The sequence below is a fragment of the Balaenoptera ricei genome, chromosome 3, assembly GCF_028023285.1.
Source record: "Balaenoptera ricei isolate mBalRic1 chromosome 3, mBalRic1.hap2, whole genome shotgun sequence".
Lineage (NCBI taxonomy): Eukaryota > Metazoa > Chordata > Mammalia > Artiodactyla > Balaenopteridae > Balaenoptera > Balaenoptera ricei.
Window position 1 is genome coordinate 131360461 of NC_082641.1, and position 19820 is coordinate 131380280.

Sequence of the window (19820 nt, forward strand, 5' to 3'; positions counted from 1 at the left end):
ACTTTCTTCTTTGTGCTTTCTTGGTGTTGTCTAAATTGTTTATAATGAGCATGAATCATTTTCACCAAAACTGTAAAATAGCAAAGCAGTTTTTTTAAAGTACTCTCAAAGCATTTACTCTCCACTTGCATAGTTTGTTACATATTTCTAAAACCTGTAGAAAACAGTAAGCGAAGTAAAAACAACAACGATAATAGTCTTAAGTTAAGGAAGCACTTAACCGTTATAAAGGGCTATCACCTGTTACTTCCATGGGTTTTTGTCACACACTACAAAATAGGAATGTACAAAGTCACTGGTCAGCGGGGAAAGCAAATCCTCCTCTTCTGCCTCCCAGACTGGTGCAGTTTTTTCACTGAGCACTTACTATGTGACAGGTCCAACAATAAGCACTTTACTAGAAGTGCTATTATTCTCTCTATTTGATAGATAAGGAAACAGAAGTTTAGAAGGGTGAAATGGCTTTTCCAAGGTCACCAGAGAGTGGTGGGTGGGGAGGAGTCAAACACAGCTCTATCTGACCCCAGAGTCCACTGTGTCCTGCTGCCTACTGATTGGATAAGCTAGCATCTCATGGGAGCATTGTTTAGACCAGTGAAGAACTGTCAAATATGTCAAATAATAGGTGACTGGTTTTAAAAGTATTATACTTATGTCAAAATTGTAAAATATTTAATGACATAAAAGGATGTTCCTATCAGTTTAGAAATACCAGATATGTATATATACATATGCATATTATATGGATATATGTATGCGTGTGGATATGCATATTTATATATCGTATGTATACCCTTGGCCCTCCATATCCACAAGTTCCAAATCGAGGATACAAAGGGCCAACTGTACCATGCCATTTTATATAAGGGACCTGAGCATCCATGGATTTTGGTATCTGTAGGGATCCTGGAACAATTCCCCTGTGGATACAGAGGGACGACTGTACACGCTGTATGTGTGTATATATATGTGTGTGTGTGTGTATATATATATGTATATGTATACATACATGTGTATATACACACACATTCCTGAATCTGTGACTATGGGTGTATCTGTAGGTATATCAAAACATCTATCTACTAACTCCATGTATAGCCATACTATGTCTGTATCCATATTATTCAGAGTAAGGGGGAAATGGTCAGGAAGGAAAGGGCTTTCTGAAAATCAAGGGAGCTTCCTGGAAGAAGAGGCTCCTAAGCAGGCCCTTGAGGGAAATGGAAGGTTTGACAGGAGACAAGGGTGAGGGGAAGTCCAGTCCAGAGCAGAAAGCCCCACATGCCGGAGTGAGGAGTTCGTACTTTGGAGTCACCAAATCTGCTATCATTAAAAACCAAACCAAACAACAGAATGTGGTCAAGAAGATGTTTGAGTGTCTGCCGTGAGCCAGGTACCTGGGGGAATCTGGAAATGGACTCTGCCCTCCAGGAGCTGGGAATTTCAGAGGAGTTCATACCCAGACAGGGGTGGAAGGCAGTCCTTCCACTGCTGAAATCCTAGGGTCCATGAGGAAGCCTTGGAGCCCCTGAGTTCTGATGAAGGAGCCAAGCATAATGAGCTCTGCCGTCTTGGAGAAGCCAGTGAGGCTTAGCAAATGTAATGAGCTTAATTAAGCTGGGGCAGCTAATGAGACTTCCTGCATGGCCACCAGCAAGGTTGGACTCTGCTAAGTGAGCAGAGGGAGGACACCTGTGCCCAGCCAGACCCCTCTGAGCAACCTGCTCAGGAGACAGGGGATGTGCAAGAGTGGCCGAGCCCCAAGGAGCAGTGCAGTCCGAGGAGCAGGGGTCAGACCCAGCCATGTCAACAAGCAACCACCTGGAGTGAAATCATCTGATGAAGCTCAGTGCCGCCCAAAGAATGAGGACTGAGAGACCTCAGCCTTACTGGGGTTTAGCTCAGCTAGGTGAAGTTGAACTTGACTGAGCCAGTTTAAACAGTCCAAGGAGGCCCTGACATTTTCAATGATAAGGATGTTTTCTTTGTGGTTGCTAATGTCATCTTCAAATGCATACTATTCATGTTTCTATCTAGGAATATTTCCAAAGCTGAACATGAAAAGTGGTCAGGATGACATACCTGCAGCAATGGTAGCTTTTATTTGTTAAACACCTACTAGGTGCTGGACACTGGGCTAGAATACTTATGTGCACGGTTGTAATCCTCACACAAACCTGCAGAGAAGCTGTTATCATCCCTAGTTTTCAGATGGGGTAACTGAGGCTCAGAAAAGTTAAAATAGCTTACCTAGGGCCTTATAATGAGCCAGAATTTGAACCCATGTCAGTCTGACCCCTCCATTGCATCATGCACCCTCTACCACAGAAGGAAGTAGAATATTGGCAGTGTGGGGGAGATGGAAGAGTAGTAAAAGCAGTTAGAAAAACTCAGGATCTCAGCAGTCTCGGGTATTTAGGGGGAAACAGCCCTCTGCATTCCATTAGCCCAAAGCAATAGTGACAGAAGGATTCTGAGTTACCAAGAGAAGATTATGTTTTGTTCAGTAGCTCCTATCCAAAGAAAAAGAAAGGAAAAAAAATACATACATATATGATGCATTTTAGACTTTACATAGTAGGGAAACACAGACCCCTGCCCCAAGGCACATTCAGGGGATCTTGGATTGCAAACCCCTAATGTCCCTCGGGAGTTAGCCTCATGCCCAGGACTCCTGGCTCTGTGAACTTTCTGGGTCCCCTCTCTGCTCCCGTCAACTGCCAACGGAAGCTAGAAAAAGTGTGCCCTGGAACTCTGGGGTCACTGCATAGGGGAGAGAATCTTGGCTGATTCTCTACATTGAACTCAGAGGAGGGAGAATGACCACCAGGTGGCGCCCTCCCCTTAGTCAGTGCCAACCCCAGGCCACCTAGGAAGGAAGGCTCAGGGCTATTTTCTGTCCCCGTCACAAGCTGCTGTGTTTGGTGAATGCCTTGATTCATACCACTGGAAAAATCTGGACAGTCAAAGCAGAAAGGGACTTAGATCTCTGGTCCCAACCCCTCATTTTACAGATGACAACAAGGTCCAGTGGGAGCCAGGAAGTGCCCAAAGTCACAGAGCAGGCTGAACCGCCTTCTCTTGACCGGTGGGCCGAGTGCTTTTTCCACCACACTAACTGTTCTCACACTCCCCCAAACACCTCCCACACCCCACCTGGGACTGCCAGAATACTACGCTGAGCCAGAGCTGGCTCAGCTTCCCTGCCATTCCCCGTTGCTTCCTAACCAGGCCCTGGAGTCCAACCCCAACTGCTACAACAGCAGCAGTGATAATAGCTCATGTTTACCACTTCCTACTCTGGGCCAGCCTATGAGCTTCCCACTTATTATTTAATCATGATTGAATCTTCACAATGTCTCTGCAAGCTATTCTGCTTTCCTTTTTACAGAAAAACGCTCAGAGAGGTTAAGAAACCTGTCCAGTGCCATACAGCCCATCTAACAAGCTCATCTCGCTGTGAGTACAGGCCTGCGGGCCAGTCCCAACCTCCTTGTTGACATTCACCCCGTCTCTTATGCTATATTCTCTGTTTCAAAACACTGTCAAAAGAGATTTTCCCCTTTTTGCCCGACAAGAGTTCAGTGGGGTGAGGAAAGGTATTGTTAGCCCATCTTAGAGGTTAGAAAACTGGGGCCCAAGAGGATAATTGGTCTGAGGTCACCTGACTCATGGGAGACTTGGATCTGGAACCCAAGGTTCCACCACTGGGCGGGACACTCCAGAGGACACTCCACATCTCACTGCCCCACCTACAGCCCTGCTGATGTCCCTGGAAATCATGGGACTCAGCGGCTAAAACTGCAGGTTTGGGAGACAGCCAGGTCTGGGTCTGCCTGCCACGTATTAGTCATGTGACCATGAATAAATTACACACGTACCCTCTGTGGTTGTTGGGATGAGTAGATGTGTCCATATAGGTTGAGCACTGCTGTTGGGTACACAGGAAGTGCTCAGTAAATGGTAGCTACTTATTGATATGATTAACTAAAGCTCCATATTTAATATTCCTGCTACATGATCCGTTAGACCTGCACTGTCCAAATGGCAGCCACCAGCCATATGTGCTGGCTTTTGCATGCTTAAAATATGGTCCAAGCTGAGATGTGCTTTAAGACGTATAAAACACACCCCAATTTCACTCAGTATGAAAAAAAATGTAAAATACCTCAATAATAATTTTTATTTTGACTACATGTTGAGATTATATTTTAGGCATATTGAGTTAAATAAATATATAAAAATTTAATAATAAGTTTAATATTAAATATATATTAAATTTAATATGCGATATATTAAATTTAATAATAAATTCACCTGTTTCCCTTTATTCTTTTAATGTGGCTACTAGAAAAATCATAATTACATACATGGCTCCCATTGGTGGCTTGCATTAAGAGAAATATACTACTATATTCGTATATTAAGAGCACTATGCTACTTAGTGCTGCCTTGGACGGTTTCAGAAACTCAGCTGCCTCAGCCTGCCTGCCCCTGGGTTTGTCTTAATGATGTGGGATATAAGAGCTTTGAACCAGGGATCCACTCACTGGCTATGTGCCTGTGGGCAGGTCACTGCAACCTCTGTGCTGATCTTTCCAAAACAAACAAACAAGCAAACCAAAATAAATCCTCAGTGCCTCACAAGGCTATTGCAAGGATTAAATAAAATAATAAAAATAGCTCTGCCTTGGACACCATGTTAAGTGCTCTGCATGCCTTATCTCATTCGACCCTCACAGGCCCCAGGAAGTTGGGGCAATGATCTCAGCCATTTTGTAAATGAGGAAACTGAGGCTCAGAATTGTTCAGTAACTTGTGCAGGATCTCCTGGCCACTGTCAGGTTCTATGCCCTGCACTGCAAGGAGAGGGGTTAAGTAGACAAGAGGGAAAGAAGAGTACAACTCCCCGTGTGACCTTGGGCAAGTCCCTCCCCTCGGTGGGCTGCAGTTTCCCCTTCTGTAAAATGAGGGAAATGTTTGGATGATAGGTAAGGATTTTTGAGGTCCCAGTGTGATGGGACGCTTTGAACAATTCAGGGAACATAGACTTCTGGAACTCCTCAAAAGTCCAATGCCTTCCGTTGTCCATTCTGTGGGGATAAATGTGCGTTTCTGTTTGTTTTAATAACATTTGTAGGAGCTTTTATATAGTGTCTATGTCTGCTTACATTAGACGCTGTGTATTATTAAGAGTCTTTCACATTTTCCCATATAAACCTTTTTTTTTCAAATATAAATTTATTTATTTATTTATGTCCGCGTTGGGTCTTCATTGCTGTGCACGGGCTTTCTCTAGTTGAGGCGAGCGGGGGCTACTCTTTGTTGCGGTGCGTGGACTTCTCATTGCAGTGGCTTCTCTTGTTGCGGAGCACAGGCTCTAGGTGCGTGGGCTCAGTAGTTGTGGCACGCAGGCTCAGTAGTTGTGGCTCACGGGCTCTAGAGCACAGGCTCAGTAGTTGTGGCGCATGGGCTTAGTTGCCCCGCAGCATGTGGGATCTTCCCAGACCAGGAATTGAACCCATGTCCCTTGCATTGCCAGGCGGATTCCCAACCACTGCGCCACCAGGGAAGTCCCATATAAATCTTGTTTTTTATGGGTTTGGGAGAGCTCAGCTGTAAAAACTCTCTTGGCTGAAAAAAAATTTTTTTTCAAACAAATTAGATTTAAATCAGGAGGCTGGTTTCAGATACTTTAGAGCCTGCATATTTTTTTCTTAGCAGTCACTTTTCATTTAAAAATGAGACTGGCTGATTTCTTAGTTTCGTTTCTTTTATGAAGATTTAGTAAGACCACAAGCTTCACTGCTGGTTGCCTGAAGAGAAGGATCCAGAGCCATTTCCAGTAGAGCCCTGGGCCTGGAGTCTGCTGACTGCCAGCTAATGACAACTCAGTCTTTGACTGCTGTGTGACCCTGAGCTGGTCATTTCCCTCTCTGGGTCTTCTCCTTCCATCCATGGGGAGCATAATTCCTGCCCTTCTCCCTTCTAGTTTATAAGGAGAAAAATGTGCTCAAAGAAGTGAAAGTACCAAGGAAAGGTGAATGCACTATACAAACATCACAGGCTGGTGCAAAGAATAAAGTGCTGAATTTTTCACCAGCAGAAAGTATATTCCTAGAATCAGTTTTACAGTTAGGAAAGAACCTAGAGGTCAAGGAGCCCACCCCTTCCTCATTTTATAGATGGGATCCACTCCGATCCAGGACAGAGGAAGAGGGTTCCAGGGGAACGCTGGAGTTAGAATCCCAGATCCCTTCACAAACCCCCTTCTGCCTTTCTCTACTTACTTTAGGGACCAAAGAAGATCAGACTAAGAGAGGCTGTATTTGTAAACACACGCACACACACACACACACACACACACACAACTTGGAGGTGCTCCAAGATGTGGGGAAAAGCCAAGTCTCTGGAGGCAGCCAGAACTGCCCTTTCATCCAAGCCCAGGCTGCCTTTTACCTCCTATGTATGACCTTGAACAAAGTTCTTCACCTCTCTGAGCCTCAGCTGCTTGAGTTTAACCTCGTACAATCCTTGTGAGGCTTGAATGAAATAATACATGCTAAGGGCTTAAATAATTTCCTTAATAAAATATAACTGTTGTTATTATTTCATGTATTATAGGTTTTAAATGTGAGAAAAAGACTACATTTACTGTGTGGAAGGAATAATAAACCCTTCAAGACAAATATTTACTATTGTATGTTAATTGATAGTAATTATTAGGATTATTTCTTATTCATTATTTATACCCACAGTGCCGAGCACAAGGTGGGCACTCAATTAATGCATGTTGAATAAACTGTGTACTGAAACTACACTGGCCACAGGAGAAATTAGAAGGAAATTTCAGCTTAAGTTTTTATTGCAAAAGTAATACTTATTGATTGTAGTATATATATATATATATATATGTCTAAGTAGGAGGAAAAGTCAAAATTATCCTTATTCCCACAACTCAGAGGTAGAGGTGTAAATGTTTTGATGTATATTCTTCCACTTTTTCTCCATGAATGATATTTATGTATTTATTTTTACATGAAGCAGGTCACTGCCTGCTTTAGTAAGCTGAGAGAGTTTTGTTATCCCTCACTTGTATCAGGAACACTCTCCATATCAATTACCACATTTTTTCTAGGGGCTGAGTAGTAACCCTCTGATGGATTTATTTAACCAGTTCTGTAATTATAACACTTTGGAGGTCCTTTTATACTTTTTACTCTTTAGTAGACGAGTCCTTTAGTTAAAGCTTCGTAACATCAGTTAGTATTTCCTTACGACAAATTCCCGGAATTTGCTTTGAAGTTAGTGATCATTCCATTCCCCCACCCCCCAGATTAAAAAAAAATGTTATGTCCTTAATTCAAATGAATAATGATACCATCTACCACAGCCAGGTGGAGGTGGGTTTCGGACAAACCGCGTTGAAACCTGGGAGAGAATAAGAAAGTAAAAGGCAGGCTCTAAAGCTATTCCATGGAGGGAGAGCTAATGATGGATGAAAGGAGTTAGAGCCCGGTGCGGGGAGAAGATCTGGACCCCGAATCTGGAGCCCTTGGCGAAAACTGGTTTGTGAAACCGGGAGCAACTCTGTTCTGCGCTGGGGGCTCGGCTTTTGCAGTCTGGGAGTGAGGGCTGGAAATGTGGCACTGGCGTTCTAGTTGGTGGAGTAAGTCTTTGGGAAACTGGGAAGATATCCCGGTGACCCCCTCAAAGGGCATTGGCCCCCTGTCTCAGCTTCTGGGTGCTAGGTCTGAGATCAGGACCAGACATGGCTGGGACCGAATGTTAGATTCCTCCGCTGTCTTCTCCAAGAGGGTTTGCACCCGGCCGGATGGGGTTTTCGGAGGAGGCCTGCTTATACGCCAAACTTGGCTCTGGCTGCCGCGGGCGGTACCCCTCGGTACCCCTCTCTCCTTTCACTGGCCGGGGCTACAAGAAAGCAAGACCCGGGTGCGCATTCTTCCCGTGCCTGGGATACTTCATGGTGCTAAAAATAGTCGCGGGCAGCGTGCTCTCTGTTTAGCCAGAGAATGGTCTGTAAACTAAACTGGAGTCCTGGGTTCAAATCCAGGAAAGGTCCCCTCCGTGCTGGGGCACCTCAGTCGGCTTGCTCCCTGAGTCTGTTTCTCCGGATTTCTAAGGAGCTTCCCAGCTCTTGGAAAGAAAATGAAAAAAGGAAAACTCGATTTTTCTTTTCTGCTCCTCCGGGAGAGGCCTTGGGGCCTCGGGCCGGGTACTGAGGCCGAGGGAGGGGTGTGCTGGGACTGCTCATTACCGCGAGGTGTTGCCCTAGTTAAATAGCGGGCATGTTTGATCTGGCGGCGAGTGGCGAGAGGGAATAAAGAAAAAAGTAGGGGGTCAGAGTAGAGGGAAGCTCATACCTCCACCGCCGTTTCCTCGCGCCCATAAAACACCTTTTATTAACTCCTTCGCGTCCGGAAAGGCCCGCGTGGCCGCTCAGGACTGCCACGGTGTTTACAGCCCAAACTAATGGGGCCCCATATTCACCCCGATGCCGGGACGAGGCGCCTGGGGCACGCCTGGCCCCGGAGCTGCCCAGGGTCTCCTTTCTCGGCCCCAAGCCCGGGCCTCCAGCTCCGGATGTGGAGCGAGAAAGCGCCGAGAGACCCGTGCGCGTCCTAACGCCTCGCTCGCAGCGCACTCCGGGGGCCGTGCCGGCACCGCAGACCATGAGCTCCCTCGGACGATCGTGCGAGCTGTTAGGAGACATAAAAGCGCTTAGCACAGAGCCTCGCACACGGTTGCGCACGAACCACACTGGTTGTCTGTACGCTGTTATTCAGGGACACAGAAACGCCTGCATTTGCCCGCCCCAGTTCAGCCCAGCACGCACCCGCGCCTTGACAAATGCACCCGCTTTTATTCACCCCTACACCTAGCCATGGGTGCGCACGTGGAGGCTCGGAAACTGCTCTCCGCACATTTCTTAAGTGCCCGAATTAACCTGCACATACCGCCCCCCCCATCCGTTTGCACAAATCCATATACTCTCACAAATACTTGAGTGGTTTGTTGCTAGAGAGAAACCTAAACGTCTCACTTTGACCATGAGCACTCACAAGCTTCTTTCACTCATGTATAAAATCATAGCTGCTGCGCCTTGCCGAGTCCTTACCGCGTGCTGGGACTGTGCTCCGCAGCCCCTCGTTGGCCCCCGCTCAGCCACGGGGCTCCGTGTGAGTTCCTGCACCATGACACGTACAACTGCAGGTTCAAAATTTCACATACGCCAAAGTATTCCCGAGGGCATTCCCCTGTTCCGAGCTACCCTGCCCTCGCGTTTTCCTTCGTTTGTGTGACAGACCCCCTTCCCAATAACTCCAAACCGCGGCCTGCAGACAACGATGTGCCTGCTAACCCACAGACAGGCCCAAATGTTGACCCACAAAAGTCCTAGCTCATCCCCTCTGGATCTAATTCATTTCCAGTTTTCTGTTCTGTGGGTTCATTAAAGCTATCCTGTCCCCCCCCCCATTATCTTCTAAGGAGAACTCTACTCTTTGTTCCAGGAGTAAATCCTTTATCTGCCCCCTTCCCTTGATTTGATTTGCAGTTTGGCTTGGCATTTATCAAAAGAGAAGTAGAACAGGAGGTGCTCCAACTAGCAGAAACGATGGAGTGGGGTGGGGATACCCACCAAGATACCACACAGTCCTCTGCTGATTTCAGAAAATGTTTTATTAGTCAAGAGCATAGATACTGCTTTGCAAAGGGAGGGGGTAGTGAGTGGTCATATAGATTTGAGGTAGAAAAAGGGTGAGGACGGGGGATAAACAAACACCTGAGCGCAGCAGGCATGGTAGGTAGTTTAATACATAAAAACTTTTCAACAAAGGGAAAAGTTTTTATTTACAAAGGAAGGAAGAACGAAAAGGAAGAAAAGGAAAGAAAGAGAAAGGAAGAAAAGCAAGAAGAAAAAAGAAAAGAACGCAAGAAGGAAGGAAAGAGGTAAAGAAAGAGCCATTTCCCTTGTAACTAAGTAGGAAGTGCAGAGACAAAAATAAAATAAAATAAAAAACACCACTGTTTGAGGGAGGCCAACAACAAAAGCAGCCCTCCATCTTCCTGGTTTGGTTCTCTTTCCCTGGCAGAAAACTATTGATTCCTCTTATTGCATTTTAATTAGGGAGGAGAGCTCGCGGAGGGTTTTGACGCGAAGCCGACAGGGGGGCGAGAAAGACAGGCAGACAGTGTAGTGAGGAAGGCGTTAGGGGTTCTAAATTCGCCCCAGAAGGGTTGGAAGGGTACGTCTTAGCGCGCTTGGGTCCCGCAGTCCTTCTGTTTCTAATCGTGCAGCCACAAGCCTCCCTCTCGGTTGCAGGGGTGGGGGTTTTATATATATATTTCTCTTTCTCTTCACGTATTAAAAACAATTTCAAATGACATTGCACGTGCGATCCAAATGTGTAGTTGCAGCCAGCGACCTGCCAGCGCCCAGCAGAGGCTAGGCGGAATGCTCCCCATAAGCCCCTGGCACCCAGAGCCTGGCACTCGCCTCCGCCTTCCTCTGCTCCCGGGGCTCCGGGGTCGAGCAGCCGTGGCGGGGTCCTCGGCGCAGGCCTCGGCTCACTGGTTTAACTCCAGCGCCCAAACTTGCTGCGGCCAACCTGTGCGCCCTTTAATCCTCTTCTCGCCTGGGCCCAGGGCAGGAGGAAAGCCTTCATGCTGCTGCTGCCAGAGGACACACACAAGAAAAGAGGCGAGAGAGACAGGTTTAAATGTTTCTGCTCCGCTCGCCCAGGCGTAGGGTAAAAGTGGGGGTGGGGTAAAAGGTGTTGGGAGCAGTAACTGGGAGCCTTTAAATAAGTGACGAATTTCTGTTTGCGAAATAGGCAAACAGGCTCATAAATTTGCCTTTATGCGCCGAGTTCCGGGGGAGGGGGGCGGGATGGGATGGGCAGCTTCTGGGGGTTTGGTAGTGAGAATTTTCTGCGGCTGGTGAAACTGATGCTCTTAGGTTTGGCTTTATGGCGCCGAAGGGAGACTGCAGGGGTTGGAATGGGAGGGGTGGGAATCAACAGTTTCCTTGCTCGCGGACCTGCTACCCGCACACATCCCACTTTCCAACCTAGTTTATAGCGCCTGGGTATGGATACAGGGTTGGGTCTCTGCAGCCGGCTCTGGGCACTCAGAAGGCTATGCGAATGAGCGGGGGAGTCGGCCTGGCTTAGCATCCCCCTTCCCCGCTACTTGAAGGAGGCGGCAAAGCGCAGGGAGTGGGGAGACGCCCAATAACTACTTCCAACGAGGGCGTCGCCCGGGGCCTGCATGTCCTCCAGCCCAGGGCGGCGGTTTAGAGACTCGATGACCACGGTCTTTCCCAGTCTCCTCAGGTGACTTCCCCAGTTTACTACAGCCCCTGCAGGTCAGATAAAACCCAGAGGGCTCTCTAGTCTCCAACGCGCGGTGTTCCTGAGCGCACCAATCTAGAGAAACTAGTTCAGTTCCCCAGCCTGGAAATCACTGCCTTCAGAGGTCCCAGAGCCCTGCGCCAGCGAAACTGAGCTACAGAAGTGTCGCCTCGCTGGAGAGGATTGAAAAAAGCCGAGTAGGGATTGCGATCTCCAAAGCCAAAAGAAGTGAGTGACTTGCTTGTCGGCGTTTATACACAAGACCATCAAGGTGGCCCTAGGAACCAGCCATGGAGAGTGGAGCAGTGAAACATCCTCCAGACAGGGAATAAACTGACTTGTTTTACCCAAGTAAACAACTCCTCGGGTAGGTGGCCTTCACATCCTGTCCCATTATGGGCCTCAGTTTCCCTATCTGTACAATGATGAAAGTAGACCAACCTCTCTGGCAAAGGCCCTTTGAAAACAGCAGCGGAGCCCATACGCAAAAATTCACATTCAGGCAAATTAAAGTAACGAACTCCTACAGCATTCTTAACTTGGCTTCCAGGAGATCCCAGGGATGAATCAGGACCCCTTGAAACTGGAAGTGAAATATATGGTGTGTGCATTTTCTCAGGGTCTGAAGCTTCCAATGGATTCTTAGAAGGGACCCTATGAGCCTGTCCGAAAAGTGTAAGATTCTGTCTTCATTCACAGCCTTACAAACACTATCCACGTTACAGATGAATTCAAATATGAATCTGCCTCCCTCCATGCACACAATCCCACATTTCAACCATCTCAGAACTCCCCGCAGCCTCTCAAAATCGCACGAACGGCAACGCAGACTCCTTCCCCTGCGTACTCGGCCTACGGATGCTCACCGCGCCCGCGCCCTTGGCTAGAGCGTATGGGACCCAGACTTACCAGCTCTCTTTTCCGCTTGCTCTCACGGCCGCCATCCGCCTTCTTGAGTTCGGCCTTGAAGGCCTCGGGGTCTCCGGCCTGTGCGTCCTTGGCCAGCACATCCATCAGGTAGGCGATGTAGCTGGTGGCCAGGCGCAGAGTCTTGATCTTGGAGAGCTTGGTGTCAGCCGGCACATTGGGGATGCACTCGCGCAGCTCCGCGAACGCGCTGTTAATGCTCTCTGTGCGTCTCCGCTCCTTCTTGGGTCCTGAGCCTTTCCGCCGGCCCAGGCGGCCGCCGAGCGCCTCCAGCCGCCCGGGGCTCTGGCCGGCCCTGGCGTCTGGACCATAGGAGGCAGCGGCTGCAGCGGCTGCGGGCGGTGGCCCGCCTGCGGGGAAGTCCGGGGCAGCGTCAGCGGGGCTCAGCAGCCAGCTCTGGAAGTAGGGCCGCTCCTGGTGACAGCGCGAGGCAGGGCCGAAGAGGAAGGGCTCGTGGAGCATGGGGTGCGCGGGGTGAGGGTGGTGATGATGGTGATGGTGGTGATGGTGTGCGTAGCTGCCCACGAGGTTCATGTTGGTGCGGCCCCTGGCCTGCGCCGCCAGCCCGATTAGCGCCGCCCCATGCGCCCCCAGAGACTGCCGGAGCCACCCGTGGGCTCTGGGGCGGCGCTCTGGTGGGCACCGGCTTTGAGAGATTCTGGGGCAAGGCTGAAGATGAACACCCGAAGCCCGTCTTCTGGCCGGCTTCTGTTGCAGGCGAGGACGAGGATGCCGAGAGACCTGTTTAACCCTTCTGCGGCCTCCCCTTCAGGGTCTGGCTTATATAAGGCTGGGGCTTTGATGTCAACCTCTCCCTGGAGCCAATGGCAGGGGGGCGGGGAGGAGGAAAGGGGGATGGCCGTCCCTGGTTTTAAGCTCAGCTAGCGCTACTCGACCCAGGCCGCCTGCGGGGACAGGGAGGCGGCCCCGCCTCCGCCCCTCCCCCCCCCAGTTCCCGACTTGCGGGGGAGACGGGGGTTAGTACTTGAGACACAGGCCTGTCAACGCCCAGGACGGCGTCTGTCACCCCCTCCCCGTGGGCCCAAGAAAAGGAATCTAGAATCATGGAGCGAAAAGGCCTTCACCTAGATTTTACAGATAAGGAAACTGAGGCGCAAAAAAAGAGAAAGGTTCTTGTTTCTAGACCTTCCAGAATCCAAAATGGAAATTCCAGAGGTTCCCAGTCCTGAGCGGCATCTGCTCTACTTGGTCTCAGAGCCAGAAAAGGAGAGCGCGCTGCTGGAGGCAAGATAGGCCCCTAATGTTGTTCCCTAAGCACCCCCAGTCCCTAGTCACCGGCCCATTCTGCGGGACTGCAGCAGGTCCTGCACCCGGTAGAGCACCCGCCAACTCTGGCCAAGTCTTGTCCTCTACTGCGCAGGCAGGCGGCCACCCACTGGGGAAGAAGCCGGGGACAGGAGGTGGGAGGAGAGGGGTGGCGAGTATGGGGGAGGAGGGCTCCAAGCCCACAGGCATTTACTAGTTTGTTCCGGGCTCCAGAGCTTGAGGTCCACTCTTCTCGCCTCCTGGGCGCCTGATCCAGTCCAAAGGCCGGCCAGGCTGATGCAGGGGCAGCCTCCTTCCCGCGGGACTTGAACGGAGAGCCCGGAGCTTGGCTACGCTGGGCCACCCCATGCAGGTTATCACAGCTTGAGAATGTTCGATTCTCAGCGCCAAAGCTCACACTGCGAGAAATCAGCATTTGGCGGTAAACACACACCGAGGAGACCACGACCTCCACACTCTCTGAGAGGCTCACGCAGCCGGAGAAACTTATCGCCTGGCATCTCACACCCACCGGCGTAGAGACGCGGTCCTGGCCGCGCAGACCTCCGCTATTTCCACTCCCGGCTAGGGCTGTTACGCTTGTCAGATTCTGTCCGTGGAGGCCTTTCTCTGGGCTGGCATTGGGACCTGGGAATCCCAGGGTGGCAGCGCTTGCGACTGGAGTTCTCTGTCTTACCTCCCGATGGGTAGCTACCCAGCTGATGTCCTCATACCTGGGTCCCTCCATCCTCACCAACCTTTCCCAGCCAAGCCCCTTCCCTAGGTGGCCTGTCAACGCCCAGGACGGTGTCTGCCACCCCTCCCCGTGGGCCCAAGAAAAGGAATCTAGAATCATGGAGCCAAAAGGCCTTCACCTAGATTTTACATATAGGGAAACTGAGGGAGTGTGCCCTTCTCTCAAAAGCAATGTGGAGGCGAGGGTGAAAGGAGAAGAGAAATACATGACTGCTCTTTTTATTTGTTTACTTTTTAAAATTTATTTTTATTTTTGGCTGTGTTGGGTTTTCGTTGTTGCACGAGGGCTTTCTCTAGTTGCGGCCAGCGGGGGCTACTCTTTGTTGCGGTGCCCGGACTCCTCATTGCGGTGGTTTCTCTTGTTGCGGCACGCGGGCTCAGCTGCTGTGACTCGCGGGCTCTAGAGCACAGGCTCAGCAGTTGTGGCGCACGGGCGTAGTTGCTCCGCGGCATGTGGGATCTTCCCGGACCAGGGCTCGAACCTGTGTCCCCTGCATTGGCAGGCGGATTCTTAACCACTGCATCACAAGGGAAGCCCCCATGACTGCTCTTTTTAGAGGGCAAATTCATTCCTTTACCCATTTCTTCAACAAGTATTTACTAACCCCCGCTGTGTGCCTGGCACACTTAGCAGCCCAAAGGCAGGGGGAGAAAGGTCAACTCGCTCATTTTACAGATGGGAACAGTGAGGCCCAGAGAAGATGAACAATTTTCCTTGGGGGTCGGGTAGCCAGTGGGTACGCGGTTTTCCTCTCCCGTACAGGGAATAAACAGATGGCGGCGGGCGGAGGGGCGACGACACTGCAAGGGAGAAGCCAACAAATGCTTAGTCCAGAGCCGTTTCCCCTTGTGGGAGCTCGGCTGGGCTGTGGGCCCTAGAGGTGCGTGGGGGGAGGGAGGTCCTTGTTTCCTGCCTGAGGCGGCTGGAAACCCGCTGCTCTCCCGGGCGCCTGGCGCCAGCAGCGCTGGGGTTGGGCCGAGCGCGGAGCCGGAGGCTCGCGGGGAGGGAGCACCCGGCGCCCGGTTGAGCCGCGGCTCCGCGGGGTCCCGCGCCTCCCTGGCCTGGAGGCTCTCGGGAGTGCCGGTGTGCGGGTAGAGACAGTAATTACTCTGTGGAAAAGGACTTCAATCCTCGACACACATCCAGCCGTGGTCCTAGTCCGGCAGGATCTCCACCGGCATACCCTCAGGCCCACCATTACACATGCACATATATATGCACACGGCCTCACAAAAAATCACGGGCATACATGAAAGTCCATGCATTCGTGCAAATGCCACAACGTATGTGTATTCTCCCGGTAACTTATTTACACGCATGCGACACACGGCATTTCGATATTCGTGCATTCCTAGGATTTTACACATTATCTCTCTGTCACCCACAGGGCACACACCTCGCTTCAGATGTGTTACAGCTCTGAGCCACTCCCAACCCTCCATGCAGGCATGCCTACAGATACCATCACAGCAGAAACACATCAATTCTACACAAATATCACAGCTGCAGGGCTTGACACATACTCTTTACTGTCACACTTGTGCACAGGTCCAACCAGTTTGTGTCAGTTTCTTACAGTGCCCCACAGTTGTATTCACAGCACAGACTTCTGAAAACCCCATTCCACATTTCATGTGTTCTCAGTTCCCACAAACACACGCAAGTACACAGCCACAATTACTACAGTATATGCACAGGTGCTCAGAAGTAGAAGTTTTCACATGTTCGCCCATTACACACAGGCACACAAATTCCAAACACTCAGACAAGTTGAAATCCATTCTGTCTTACCTACAGTAGTCACGGTCACAAGCCCTGGAGATGAAGTTGAAACAATAGTATGCACAGTGTCACAGCCCCCACCCCCATGAACGAGGAGCAAGGGATAGACCGGTACGTGCAGTGACCCACATACTCACACACTCATAGCTCCAGCACCCACCCTCGTGTCCCAAGAGTTTTCCAGGGTTACACAGATCACTCAGGGCCCATAGAGACCCTCCAAATATCCAGCCTGCTTAGTGTGGTAGGGAATGCATGATCAGTACTGGACGATGAACCCCAGTCCCGTGAGCAGCCTTGAAGGCCCCCAGATCCCCCGACAGTCCCCCGTGGGTGGTTAAAGAGCAGGGTGCTGGCAGTCCCCCGGGCCCCAGAAAGCACTGCTCTCCACCCCAAATCAAGGAGTCTAAGTAGTCCTCCAAACAGTGCCTGCTGTGGGAGCATGGCCCTCGAGGACCACTGGGGCTCCAGGCTGGGAAGCCTCCAGTAGGATGGACGCCAGGGAGATGGCCTGTGTAGAACGCGAGGCGCCTAGGCTCCAGACCCGGCCTTCTGAAAGACCCCAATGTGCTTTTAAGTCCAGCGTGGCTCAGGTGCATTTGGAACGACAGTGGGAACCCAGTAAAGCTGTTCTCTCTCTCCTTTCCAGGCTATATGGTGTGGGAGGTCTGGGGCCCAGGAGTTTGGCCGAAATGTTTCTAAGCTGAGAGGCAAGAGATGTGCCTTGAGTTCTGGCTCTACCTAGCACCTCACTGTGTTCCTTTCCCTCTCTGAGCCTCAGTTTCCCCATTTTCAGAAAAACGGGGACTGATAGTATGGAGTTCTGTAATTCCCAGCTCTGGGCTGTTGCACGGCTCCCCTCTGGTTCCTCTCTCCCAGCTCTGGGACTTCGCGCTTGGCTCTGGGGCCCGAAGACTCTAGCCTGCCCAGGCCCACAAAAACAGACTAAGGAGCAGGAGTCTGGGACTCTGGGGTGGGGCGGGGCGTCCTACCTACCAGTCTCAAATCCCCCTACCTCCCCTCCGGACCCGCATCCCTCGGTGCTCGTGGGGACTGCGCCTTCACAGGGTCTGGCGCTCCGAGCATTTGTAATGCACGCTTCTTCCTCCAGTTATGCTAGTAAGGTCGGGCCAGCACCCTCACCCCATTTAACAGGCTCTTAAGCACATAGAGGTTAAAACTTTGTATTAAGGGAGTGTTTAAGAGAGCCTCGCGGAAGAATCACACCCACCCACCGGGACTGAAACTCAGCACTGGCATTCTGCCCTGTGTGAAACTTCGCATCCTCGTTTCCCTCCTCTGTAAATTAGGGTGCAGTAACACCCACCGCAGAGGGCTGGTTTAAGATTAAGCGAAATTATATAGGTGAAGCTCTTAGCACAGTGACAGTAAACCTGGATAAATGGTGGCTCTGTTTTTAGGAATATTAATTCCACGGGGGAAGAAATGGAGTTACATGAGTCATGACCACATAGCCCTGGATAGGGAGGGAATCCAGGCATCCCCTTTGCAGGGCTCTGTTCTGATCTGACCGCTCCTGTTTCGGACCGCATCGAGTCCTCTTCTTTCCCCACCGCCCCTACAAAACCCTACTGTCAGGAGGCTGGAGATGGGGGAGACTGAGCATCGCCAGGTGCGGGGGGATTATGTTGCCAGAGACCTGAATTCCAGCTCCAGATCCCACCCACCCGCATTTCCTTTGCTGTATGGTTTGGGGGTGTAGTTCCTGCCTCCTCCAGGACCCAGTTGTCCCATCTGTACAGTGGACTGGCTGTACTCAAGCCTCGGACGCCTCGGGGTCCCTCTCCGGCCTGCCCCGCTCCTCCCCTCACTCCCGCCCCCAGGACTGGCAGGCCTGGGAGAGCCCGTGCCGCGGCGCCTACCGCAAAACCTTCTCCCGCCGCGTCCCGTGACCTTGACGCCACCAGCAATCCCCGCACCGGACCCCTTATCTAAATAGGGCCGTAAATCAAGGAGCTGTCAGGGCCCGGGTAATTACAGGAACTCCATAAAAAGGACCCGGCCGGCCGCCTGTTTATATTAGCGCGGTGTAAAATATTCTCGCTGTCTTGGGGAATCGCGTCGCGCAGTAACGCGCCATAAATCAGCCCGCGGGCCATTTACCCCGCGGCTTGAGCGCGCAAATCCCTTAAACATCTCTCTGCAGCATCTAGAGTGTCTAGGACTTTCCAATCTGGCCCAACCTGCTCCCCGGGCCGGGAAAGCCTGGGCGGGGCTGGGGGTTTGGGGGACAGTCAGGGCAGGGAAGAGACAGAAAGTGGGTCGATTTCCCCTAGAAGCTCGTGGGGTGAGAGGCCTCCTTGCCTTCGCCAGTATGTGGGAGTAGCAAGTCTGCTGAGATTTCGTGTTAGGACCTACAGAGGAACCGGCCTGGGGAGGAGGGGAAGGGGCTTCCCTAAGGACACAGCCAATGGGTGGCAGAGACGCAGCTAGAGCCCAGACACCTAGTGGAGACCTGGGCTCCACGGCAGCCTCTGTCTTCCCCTATTTCCCCCTTTCCTGGGGTGAGGAGTGGACTGGCTGAGAGGGTCCAAGCCACAAGCTGATATTCCATTCTCTACCGTTTAGCTTCGGGAATCCCTGAGCTTCCTGCAACTGTGCACAGAATTATGTGTGAATGATATTGTGTGTGTGTGGGGGGGGAGCTCTGATTCCTAGTCCTGGCCCCCCTTGTTTTAAAGGTGGGAAGCAGGCCTAGAGGATGGGGCACACAGCCAGAAATGGAAGACCCTCCTGCCGAAATAATCCCTTCTGGTTTATCTCCCCCACGTTCTTTCCTGAAGAAAACCTAAGAGAGAGATTGTAGGTGTGTGTGCATGGGGGGGTGGGGGTGGTAAGGGGTGCAACCCTGTCCGTTCTTAGGTTTGTAACAGCCTCAAAATTACAAAATCTGTTTAAGGTAAACCTGATGCTGCCCGTTGTATAATGCATAACACAAATCAAGCTTATGGAAAAAGAATATTAAATTTTCCATGTTTTCCCTCGGCTCTGGGACCTGAGGATTCAAGGGAGAATTAAACATTTTCCTCCCCCATTCCCTTTCTCTTCCGAAGTCCGTAAATGACAACGTGTTTACACAAGTTTTTATGTCGTCTGAGCTTCGTCCCGGCTCCGCTTCCTCTTCTGTGTATTTTCTGGGCAGAGAGATGTCTGCTTCAGGACGCGTTCAACCTAAACAGAACCCCGTCTGATTGGAAAATGTATTTATTTGAAAAATCGTAACTCACAGCTTTGGTGAAAACGGTCCCCAAATTTATGGGATGGCTTGGGGCACGGCGGTAGTAAATTAAAAAGCACTGGACAAACCCCCCTCCCCAGTCCCTGTCGAGTCCCCGCAGCAGCACCAGTCAGGTTCTCGGAGCTCCGGGAGAGGAGCCCCCTCCCCGCTCCACCCTGCCGCCCTCTTCAGCCTCCCTGCTGCAGTCCCTTGCCGTGGTTTAGTGGCATGTTAGCAGGCAGGTGGATTTCATTCTGGTTCCTTTCACCCAGTCAGTTTGCTTTCAGGCAATTTCATTCAGGGCAGCCTCACAGCGATTAGTTTCAGGTGGTCGGTTAACAGTGTTCTGTTGTGCACCAGTCTGTTTTAGGCATATCAGGTTTTTTCGTTAAGTGCACGCTGGTAAGTTTCCTGGTGCTGGGTTGCATGTAGCCGCGGGTCTCCAACTGATTGATCAATTGTGTGCCGAACTGTT

At 50.9% G+C, this 19820-nt stretch overlaps 1 protein-coding gene across 1 annotated transcript; it reads right to left on the reverse strand.

Annotated features, from left to right (window-relative positions):
• Positions 1-10590: 10590 nt before the first annotated feature.
• On the reverse strand, positions 10591-12836 carry HAND1 (heart and neural crest derivatives expressed 1). Its single transcript, XM_059919573.1, has 2 exons — positions 12285-12836; positions 10591-10695 (listed from the first exon to the last, which is right to left on the reverse strand). Exons 1-2 carry the CDS (start codon positions 12834-12836, stop codon positions 10591-10593), a joined length of 657 nt encoding a protein of 218 aa, XP_059775556.1.
• Positions 12837-19820: the final 6984 nt, after the last annotated feature.

Excerpts from the sequence above, each read along its gene's own strand:
- HAND1 (XM_059919573.1), bottom strand. The coding sequence starts at position 12,836 with ATGAACCTCGTGGGCAGCTACGCACACCATCACCACCATCACCATCAT. Across the intron at positions 10,696-12,284 it reads GCAAGCGGAAAAGAGAGCTG|CAGCAGCATGAAGGCTTTCC; the intron begins GTAAGTCTGGGT and ends GTCCTCTGGCAG.